Here is an 11,088-nt window from a genome sequence, read left to right as displayed (position 1 = left end):
GAGAGAGAGAGAGAGAGAGAGAGAGAGAGAGAGAGAGAATTGTTTGAACACTCAAGTGGATAACTTCTCACAGAGTTGGGGACATGGGATACTCTCATACTTGAAGCAAAAAAATCACCAGAAAAAAGAAAGTTCACAGCTGGCCCTGGGGAACATAGCTTTTGTTTGGAAGGTGAGGAAAGTAGGAGAAAAGAAGAGAAAGGAAAATGGGAGAAAAATGAGAGGAAAATTATACTATTGACAATTCTAGATTTCTCTATTTTATCTTCTCCTTTTTTCCAAACCAAACAATGAAAAAGAAATTTTTTAATTTTCCTTCCTTTCTGTCACTTTTCTCAAGTTCCAAACAAAGGTGGTAGTAGTAGTACTTTTGGGAATGAAAGAGTTCAAGCCGTAGGATTGAAACAGTAACAATTAATCTGAGAACCTTAAACAAAGGAAAGTGATTTTGCCAGTCTCTAAATTGTTAATGACACTCTTTATGGGAGTGTCAAAATCAATATGAGTTGATTTTGCCACTCCCTATATTGTTAACTTTTGGAGAGTAACAAAGTCAATATGAGTTGATTTTGGCACTCCCTTGGAGAGTGCCGTTAACAATTTGGGGAGTGGCATAATTACTCCCAAAGGAGTGCAAAACAACTTCCTTTTAACAACCTTTTTGAACATCCTAGTGCTATCTACTGGTAGTCTCTACAAGTGATTATTCAGTGCTCCTGAATCACCGTCAAAGTGGAGTTTTGAGAGTCTTTTCCACCACACATCAATGTGGCAACTGCATACTTGGTGGTGGAGCTCACATCAATTGTGTAGGGGGAGGAGTGGCATGTGCCACTCCTAGCTTCAAAAAAAAATTACCAGAAAAGGTATATATAAATAAAATTTGGTAATTTTAACTTATTACCTTATCTTTTTTATTTGGTTATTTATTCTTTGCATTTTTATTTGTCTTTCAGACCTTAATTAAACCAGTAATACCCGGTTTAGGTCACATTTGACCAAATTTAACAAAAACAAAAGAGGAGGGGGGGTTTCCCCCAAGCAAGGCCATTAAAACCCATTTCTCAATACTGTTCCTAAACATATTTCTCTTCTTCAAAAACTCGAGAAAACATTTTCAAACAGTCTTTCCACTTTCCAAACTCCCTAGCGGAGCTAATTGTCAATTTTGTTTTGTTATGATGCTCAACAAAAGAGAAAGCAAAATGCAGTAGCTCTCCCTTTTAGAGTTTTGAATTTATGCCGCATGTCGGAGAAAGAGGGATGTAGTCATATAGCAATTTCCTTTAATCTTTTTTTTTTTTTTTAAACAGCGAAAGGATAGTGATTCTATTAATTAACCTCAAAGATGTTACAATGTCTAAAGGGCGAGAACAAAACGGCATCACAACGATTCACAACGAGCGGGAGAGCATCGTAATTTTCTTTAACCTTATTGGTGCCAATCCCGGATCCGAATCCTTGCTCCGCCCCTGCAATGGTCTACGGCTGCAAAAACGAAACACTAATCCCACCATTAAAACTCACCACTTAGTTGTGAAAAACTAATGTTTGTGATGTCCAATTTATTGTCTCTATAAGTACAATGCATGGGGTGACTGGTAATGAGTAATTTTACAGCCGCAAGTCGTCATCTGTGTAAATGGCCAAAACTGCACCTTACTAAACTAAAATGAAAAATCAAGAAAGATAAACCAAGAAAACTTCCATAGATTACCTAATGTACAGGGTCCCGGATTTCTACCCTTCATACACCTAACAATCAAAAACTTCTGCTCCATCACCGTCTTTAACCTACCTTGCGTACCATTACCATTCCTAAATCGAGAATGATGCCACAGAAATTCTGAGAAATAAAGTCTAAGTGAACCCATGCAATCATCAAATACAACTGACAAAGTAAACTTGCTGAAAATATTGAAGTCAAACAAAAGACAGAATGCTATTGCTAATTTGCTATGTAATAGGAAGACACCTTTTACAAGATTGTCACATTGATTTTTATAGCAAGAAATGCCTGAAACAGAACTCTACATAAAATTTCGTATATCCGTTGAATAACAGAAAAAACATATAGACTTCAACAACAATCCACATCAGATAGTTTAATCAATAGAGCATCAGGTATGAACTAAAAGGGACACCTCAAGAAAGATCAGGTTTTAATCCCGTAGGCTGTAGCTGACCTTTATGAGTGTCCAATCCCGAAATGAAGATGTCCGCTGCTTTAAATCATAGGAAACAAAATATTTAAGGCTGATGGAAAGAGTTCATATCCTGCTCATGGTGACTGTTAACTGGTAGGCTAACCACCGGTATATCCAAGCTTCTCCCTTCTGCCTCTGGCGAAATTTCTCTCACATCAGCTATCGTTGCCTCTGTTGCTTGAATGTCACTCCATTCACCGTCTCCAATTGGACGGCCAAGATTGGGTTGATCCACCGCCAAACAAACAACACTCTCTCCGGACACTGGGATTGCCCTAGAAACACTTAGACATGCCTTGTCTACATTCTCCTCCGATGGGTCCACATGCTTTGTCCGTGGTGGAGCATTACCGTTGTCTGAACAGGACTCCGTCTTCTCCTCAAAAACTTGCTTTGTATCAACCTGTTGTCTGCACAGGGACAATGAATGATTCAACAACTAAAACTCCTCCTCAAACGTTGAACTTGAACCTAATAAGTGACTCCTTGCACAACTGAAAAAGCCTTTACCAATTCAATTGAGGGTGGGAGGGATGTAAAGAAATGTAGGAAGAGTGGAGGGTTTCTTGGAACTACAAAATTACTAAAGGACAAGGCGTGCTTCTGTATGAAGATGCAGAGCCCACGTTATAATATTAATTATATTTAGCTGATATCATTGCAACGATGTTAGTCCCATCAACACGTGGCTGCAGTCAAACTGACAATAAAACGGAGATTACAATAACTACCATCATGTCTACTACGTCCAACCTAATGAAATTCTACTTGTTCCGCAAGAAATGAAAAATAGCCAATTCTCGATGTGTTGCAACTATTGATGCACTAACCTTACTGTACAAAGTAGGCAATCTAAAGCAAAAATTGGAAGCAGCTGCACAATGAGTTAGTAAACATACAGTACAGAAGACAAATTAACTCCAAATATAGAAACTACCAACCGTGTACCTTTGAAGTTGTGCTTGTAACATGTTCACGTACGCAAGAAGCTCTTGTTTCTCCTTTAAAGCTGCTGCCTCATTTTGTGCAGCTTCCTTTAGTCTAGCCTCAGCCTCAGCCTCTGTAACCCTGACCTTCTCCTCAGCCCTAACAACAGCTCCTTCCAAAATTACAACACGCTCTCTAGCTTTTGCAAGCTCAGAACGCCATAAATGTGCTTCTTGAAGGGCAGAATCCCTCTGCTTAATTAGTTGATCTTTTTCTTTACTCAGAACCATAGCCTTTTCTTCAGACTCTTTTAGCTACGTCAACCGAATGACAACATCATGACTTATAAATAATAAAGATTAGAAAAAGAATTATTAAAAAAAGATGAGAATTGCACCTTCAACATGGATGACGCAGACTGTTTTTCTGAATTTTTTGCTAAACGCTCGATCTCGGCACAAGCAAGTCTCCTTTGTTCATCCATAGTATGAGCAGCTGATGCCGCAGCCTCAGCGGCTTCAGCAGTTTCAGATAGTTTTTCCGCAATCTCTTTTATTGTTGAATCCCGAGCGCGAAGGTCCCTAGCCAAATGTTGTAGTTCTTCATCCTTGACTTGTAACGTCTCCTAGACAAATTAATGAAACAAAAAACAAAACATAAGCGAATCATTTATCACTATGAAAACGTAAGGAGGGCAAAATGAACTATCACTTACAATACTGTCACAATTAAGAAAGTAAAGCAAATCATCAATCAAAAGATTACAGCTAGCAGCGATTTATTAGGTGAGGCCAGACTGCCAGTATTTCTAGCATATGCACGGCCTAGACAAGCAAACTATTTGGTTTATGAAGCCCTACCAACCCCTCAAACATTTACAGACTTTGAGCAAGCCCATCCGAGTTTACTAATTAGTGAACACTAGAAACTTATAATATTTCTTGCTAGAAGAATGTTGAATTGATCACCTTTCAGTACATCATGACAGTGCCACAATCCCTCCGTGTGAGTATCAACTAATAATTAACTCCAGTTTCAAGATGACCGTGTATCTATTAGGATCTTAACAGTAGTACAGTAATAGGAAATCACCAGCATTATATCGATGGTTCTTGTCGACATTATTCTTTAAAGAAGACAATTTCCAAAGCAACCAGCAATCATTTGATAAGCTACACCAAGGTTATACTGTAAATAAGTACCATAGAACAACTTTCCAGGTATTAAAAAATGATATCATACGACTCACTAAAGAACAGGGCCTGACATTTGTCCAACTTCCAAGGTGATAACTAAATTTATAGTATACATACGGGTATCCAGACTCCAAGTGGCCTTCCATGCCATGACATGAATCATCGCCTACACATGACAGTTGTATCACAATAAGTTATCCAATCGCAGTAACAGTACCCATTGCGCACCATCACCCCTTTTCAGAGCAACCCACACACAAGAGTCATGAAGAATCACGCGCACGCGAACAAGTGCTTGCGGGCCAAACATAGATGCGCACCAAGCCTACTCGAAGGCGCCTGCACACCGTCACTAACTATAGGGCCTCATCTTTTCAAATGAAGTGACAAGTCCAACTACAATTGAAGTGCATTTTTGGAATGTTCAGGTTTGTTAAGTGCAATCATTGAGTTCCCCTCATAGGTTAGAGTCCCCAAAATGAACAAAGAAACTGGGATGCCTAGAGTACCGCTTTATAAGTATTTAAATTGTAGAGCTACACGTACAGAAACTATCTTTGTGTACCTTCATGATCGTGAAATCATCCATTGGACCATCAATTGGTCTATTCATCATTGATCCTAGAGCATTCCTCATGGCAATCTGCATTGCTGCCTCAATTTCTTTAGAAGCTTCCTGGGAGGTTGAATTGGCAGCAGCAACTACGGTCGCAACTGTTCCCAGCCTTGCAGAACCATTTCCACTTAAAGAATTCACAGCCTCTTTATGAGCCTTCAGAACCAACTGTGTAGCACTGATTTTTAAAAAAGCAATAAACTATACAGGTAAGACAATGTTAAATTACAAGTAAAAGAGTTCTCTAGGTAGCTACTCTTCCAAAGAGGTGAATATCTGTTCAACAGAAAGGCAAGACAAAGGCATTTGAGCAGAGAAAGTGCTATCATGTATACAAGGAACACTAATGACTAAACATCTTAAATAGCATCAGAGCAGATACCTAAATATCGGCAGGATATTCTGTAAACGAAGGGATTATGTAGAGACCCGTAATTTCATTTAATAAAGTTAAATTGTTTTGTAAAGGATAATTGAAGATATTATATGGATAATTGTTCAAGAGGTTCGATGTGCAGGAGTTTGGAAAATTTGGGTGATAGTGTAATATGCTTATGTGTGAGTATATATAGGGAGGAGTGTGAGAAACACACTCACACCCCTCACCCTCACTCTCACTCTCCCGTCCATCTCTCTCTCCTCTCGGCTCCCTCACTTTCTCTTCTCTCACTCAAAACTTCACCCATTCAACCCAAGAACCTACCAAAACAACTATTAAATCCTTCATTCTTTCGCATAGTAGAGCTTGTTTCTCGTCGGATTGAGCTCGGTGGATGCGTATCTCATCCGGTTTCAAGATTTGGGGATTGGACTTGGAGGACCCTTGACTTTGCTCTTCAATCCTTGAGGTAGGGAGTTCTACATTTCAATATATGTTCATGACTTGTTTCCTATAGCTTGAATCTTGCCATTTGTTGTGGTTGTTGTTGTTGAGGTTGATGTTGTTGAGAAACCCATGAAAATCTGCAGAAAATCTGCTCGAACAACCTTGGTATCGATACCATTTTCCATGGGTATCGATACCCTTGCATTAACAAACCCAGAAAACACACGGGTATCAATATCATTTTCCATGGGTATCGATACCCTTGCGGCTGGAATGATCGTAGCCTATTGGTATCGAAACCTCACTTCATGGGTATCGATACCCTTATGCTTAGGGGCAGTTTTGTTGTTCTTGATCCCTACTTCATCGTTTTGGTTCCCGATCACTTCTAACCTACTCGAAACACCTCCCGAATGACCATTAGCTTGATCACTCATAGTTAATGAATCCGTTGAACGTTTCCATGTCATTAACGCTCGTTTGGACATGATTTCACAAAAACCACCTTATGCATCAAAATTGGATTTGAACAATACAAACATGGCGGTAAAGGGATTTTGGAACATTACGAACACAACGAGAACATCCAGGACTCATCGACGGGTGAGTGTCTGGCAGAGGACTTCGGGGTTCTTTAACAAGCCCGGCAGGAGCTATACGCTCATATTGGATACCTCAGGACTTCCCATTGGGTAAGGTGCTTGGCAGAGGACTTCGGGGTTCTTTAACAAGCCCGACAGGAGCTTCGGCTAAGACACATGACAATGCAAAGTTGATTTCATGAAAATGATGGAAGGATTTGATAAAATTGGGTTTTATTGAGACCAAAATCTCTTGGAATACCTTCGTTCGATATATGTTGGTGTTGTTATACCTAGTCTTCATCGCTTGATCATCTATGCATTTCATTCACATATATTGTTAGATTAGAATTTCCTATTGGGCTAGTGTAGCTCAACCCTCCTATCACCTTCAGGTACGGACCAAAGATAGCAGCATGAAGTGTTGTGCATGCATGACTTCACCTACTTTTGAAAGCTGACGCCGAGGGATTTTCTGACATCTTTTATAGATCTTATTTTGAAAGATGTAATGTAATCCAATTCATTTCATTTTGACTAAGGATGTTTGTAATGCTCTTAACTCTCTTAAACTCGTATATTTATGATATTTGGGCCGGTGTGCCGATCATGTAATATTTTGAGAATATCCTAACTCTGATGAATGACTTGGAAGCTGACGATCATTTTGGGGATTATCGTATGTATCAATGTGAGGCTTTTACTATGGAAATCCTTTATATTTATGATAAAAATCGAGAGCATGACAGATTAGCCTAATTTAGCTCAGAAATCAAAATTCCTATCAGACATTTTAGAATTTGTCTGACCTTCAAAACACAAGCATTGAAGATAAAGAAAGGAATGAATACACCCAAATCACCAACTTATGCTATCAAACATCACACGATAGCAAGGCATCAGTAACTACCCGCCTACCCTTTTAATGCAAAATAGAAAGTATAAAACCACAATGTAGAGTCCGTTGCTTTAATTATGAGGCCATTAAATAGGAAAACTGGAATAAAGTACGAGAGCATTGTTTGCTTGACGTGACATATAACTGCAGAAGGTCGAAGTAGAACAAACATTAAGTAAAGGCTTCTTATTCGCAATATAGTTTTTGTTCGTGTATGGAAACCAATTAGGAAAAGGCTTAAATGATCATTTCACTGACGTTCCCCTTCTAAGATCAGATGGTGCCCATCAGTCATCAGAAGAATAAGAATTGGAATTTACACCCCCCTCACAAAAAATAATAATAATAATACCAAATTCCGATTTCTGTCTGTTCAAAAAAAATTCCAATTTCTGTAAAAAAAATGTCAAAGATACAAAATGTGTATCCCTGAGTAGTGTCCACTACAAATTACCAAGATAGGACTACATTCCAAGTGCATGTATTAAGACTGGGGCAAGAAAAACCATATTTCGAAAGGAAGAAATCATGAGATGAATACAGTCAAATTCGTTTCTCAACAACAAATTGAAGCACCGTTTCAAAAAACAACAACAAATTGAAGCACTTTACCAAGGGCAAGCTTCATGTAACTTACTGCAAAGTTGATACCCAAGCTCTAGCTGCCCCGGGAGTTTCTGCACAGAGGAAATAATCTTTTTTCTGTGGAGTCCCAACATCTGATCAGTATAGTTAAGAACCATTAAATCGTAGCATTTCCAAGACATATACTTCACAAAAAGGTCAAACAAAAAGTGCGTTTCAACGCATTGAAAAAACAAAAGCGATCAACAAGGATACAGAAACAGCAGCCATCATACTTCGGTAGTCCACTGAAGCAACAAAGAACAAGAAACCAGATGAATAATCAGCTCGAAGAAAATATTCTAATGAACTTCATGGTCATAGTATAACAAATCAGATTGTTTAGAAGACAATCTTACTGGAAGTTAACAGGGGATAGTGTTATCGTGCTATTTGCATCAAATACAATGGTTCCCTTGACTGTTGGCTCATTTCTCCTTATCCTAAAGAAGATGAGGGAAACTTTAAGGAAAAATAACTACTTTTACAATAGCATTCATACCAGAAGAGGGAAAGGAAATGATCTGCGCATCTTACTTGTATTCCATCTTCCCTGTTGTTGGGTCTAAAATCACCCACCTCTCATTCCATTTCCTCAGCTATTTCAAAACAATACCAATGGTCCAACACAGAAGCTAGTCAACAAAGAGCAATACTATGGCAAACTCCCATAATGTCCAACTTCGTATAATAATAGTACATAAAAAGTTGTTGGCGCCATTTAAATCCCCAAGCATACTCCATCATATACAAAGAAGCTCTAAATATAAAGAGCACAAAACGTCTTGCCTTGACTCTTTCAGCCAGACCAAGAAACTGAGTTTCACATAGATGATATGTATAGCTATACCCTCAGATTCTCGTCAAAGCCTCAAGATATGCCTTTCAAACTTCACTCGTCCTTGCTAAGCCTTTAACGTTTATCTGTTGGTTCTGACTGGAGCAAACTTCAAGCACTGAGTTGTTTTTCCCTACTTTGCTTGGTAAAAGTAAAAACATTGAAAAAGAAAATAAAATCTACAACAATCGTTGGACCGTTCTTTGTGCTGTAACTTGACATGAATCAAATTGGCGTCCTATTACTTAACCAATAAAACAGGGATAGCTGGAGCTGAATCTTAAAGGAGGCCATTTGCATCAGACTGTTGGTAATGACAATCGGTTCTATCTTGACACAAAACTAGAATCTGGCATCAATAAATACAGCAGCTATAACCCACTATCTGGAAAACCAAAAAAATAACTGGCCAACAAATCTACCCTCTCTCTCGCACACAAACACGCAAACATCTAGATATGAAAGTATCCTTTTGGAACTATCACACAATTTAAGTAACAAGTTGCACTTGATATCATCACTTAAGTCCAATTTCATTTTGAGGTGCAGTCACCAATTGGATCTTTTAATCTTTGTATTCACCAAGATCAAAAATCAATTCCACCACTAAAAAATAAATGTTTTTTGATTGAGCTTGTGGACAAGCCCGAAAAAGGTTAAACGAAAAAGGGGTTGTGATGACAATCAAAGTGGATATTCACATTGCTCAGTTGTTGCTTTTTAAATTCGTGTTTGTTGTTTATGCAATGGGTGGTGCGTAGTTAACTCCTCTCAACCCACCCACAGATGACAGCTTGCCTCAAATCACTTGCCCAGCCCTTTGTGACATTTGGCAGCGAGTCACCAATTCAATCAGTACCCTTATTCATCAATCTATGGTTGTGAGTTCATCTGTCTGATAACTTAAACACAAGTGGAACTTTGATTCATGAGCAATCTATAAATTTAGGATGGGTTAACTAGGATGGGTTAACTACTACGAAAATATTGCTCTTACTCAAGCTCTGCTCGTTGCACCTCACCAGAGGACCTGAGGTGACCACTTATGCATTAAACAAGAGCAAACTTCACTACCAACCACTGCTCGGGCCAACAAGATTGGAAACCCTACCTATGTAAATGATTTTTAAAGATAAAATCTTAAAAAGCCAAGCCAACCTTGGAGAGTATCACTATTACCCAAGTCGTGAATTTTTTCGTCCTATTTTCCCTCTTGAGATCACATGGACCAAAATTGACTCCACATATCCCATTATTTACTACTCAATTTTGAATATTTCGACACGGCATAGTATTTACAGGCAGTCAACAAAACTCAGCAGAAACATAAGGGTGGAAAGATTATGATACCGTTTCGGATCGCTTGAGAAGTGGACCCTGCAATAAATTTCGACCAGAGCTGGAAGCTAATTGGCGTTTGATCTTCTCCAAGCTGGTTTGTGTATCCTCTTCTCTCTGTATGAAGAAAAACCCATTTTTTATTACTACCACAAAATCCAAATCATTTCCTCCAATCAGCATACTACAAGCCAATAGAACCCCAAGCTGCCACAAGGCACAACATCCCGCACAAGCCTTTGGTTGTCGCTGCGATCCGAACACTTAGCCGGACCATTCAATCGGTAGAAGCAACGGGCAGTGTGTACAAATGCGTATACATGGATATATAAACACAAACATATAAAAGGGGGGAGAGAGAGAGCAAACATTCTCAGAGAAGATTGATATACAAAAGTATGTACGTAAAGATTAGGGACTAACCGAGGGAGCTCCATTGGAAGCCATGGAAGGTGGAAAAAAATCGAGGGTTTGATCCAAGAGAGAGAGAATGTCAAGTTTTTTCAGTTCTTCTGGTTGTTAGGTTTCATTGGACTTGCAGGTGGGAGATGTTGCTCTGCTCAATGCAGTTCCCGAGTCCACGAAAGCGTAATTTACAAGTCGTTAAATTACACTTACGGCCCTCCATGCTTTTAATACCTCGTTGTCGCCCCTCTTTATGTTGGAGTCTGACTAAAAACCCCTTATCATTATTTATTTTTAACGACAAAGAAAATTCTATTAATCATAAAAAATCAAAAGATTTTTTTTTGATCCTCATAACAAATCAAAAGATGGAAACAGTACGGCAGGATAAAAATGTGCATTGTGAGTACCTCGAAGAATACAATAACTCTTCTACATCTGCTACGCAGAAACATACAAGACTATGAGTTCTAGTGGTTGATTTATTTTTATTTATATTTTAGGTGTCAAATGATAGGATACTTCATTGATAACAAGTTCTAGTAGTTGATTGCCCAGACTAATTGTGGATAGTTATATCATTTTTATAAGCAAGCAATAAAGGATTAGAGGAGACTACATCCACTGTGCAT

General features: G+C 38.7%; 1 protein-coding gene and 1 long non-coding RNA gene across 3 annotated transcripts; one reads left to right on the top strand and one right to left on the bottom strand.

Moving 5' to 3' along the window:
* Positions 1-1,976: 1,976 nt before the first annotated feature.
* On the bottom strand, positions 1,977-10,633 carry LOC131311837 (uncharacterized). 2 transcript variants are annotated; one of them, XM_058339427.1, is made up of 10 exons: positions 10,475-10,633; positions 10,064-10,168; positions 8,413-8,474; positions 8,235-8,318; positions 8,092-8,123; positions 7,889-7,970; positions 4,896-5,124; positions 3,532-3,759; positions 3,156-3,448; positions 1,977-2,617 (listed from the first exon to the last, which is right to left on the bottom strand). In XM_058339427.1, the coding sequence occupies exons 1-10, from the start codon at positions 10,496-10,498 to the stop codon at positions 2,251-2,253; spliced, it is 1,506 nt and encodes a 501-aa protein (XP_058195410.1). In that variant the 5' UTR covers positions 10,499-10,633; the 3' UTR covers positions 1,977-2,250. The 2 variants fall into 2 exon arrangements, with proteins under 2 accessions (XP_058195410.1, XP_058195411.1); XM_058339428.1 differs by lacking the exons at positions 10,064-10,168; positions 10,475-10,633 and having other exon boundaries at positions 7,864-7,970; positions 8,413-8,470.
* On the top strand, positions 5,131-7,783 carry LOC131311839 (uncharacterized). Its single transcript, XR_009195611.1, has 2 exons — positions 5,131-5,367; positions 7,108-7,783. It is a non-coding gene; the product is annotated as an uncharacterized LOC131311839 (long non-coding RNA).
* Positions 10,634-11,088: the final 455 nt, after the last annotated feature.

The sequence above is a fragment of the Rhododendron vialii genome, chromosome 12a (assembly GCF_030253575.1).
Source record: "Rhododendron vialii isolate Sample 1 chromosome 12a, ASM3025357v1".
NCBI classification, from domain to species: domain Eukaryota; kingdom Viridiplantae; phylum Streptophyta; class Magnoliopsida; order Ericales; family Ericaceae; genus Rhododendron; species Rhododendron vialii.
The sequence above is the reverse complement of the archived record's forward strand: the minus strand, read 5'-3'. Positions and strand labels throughout refer to the sequence as shown.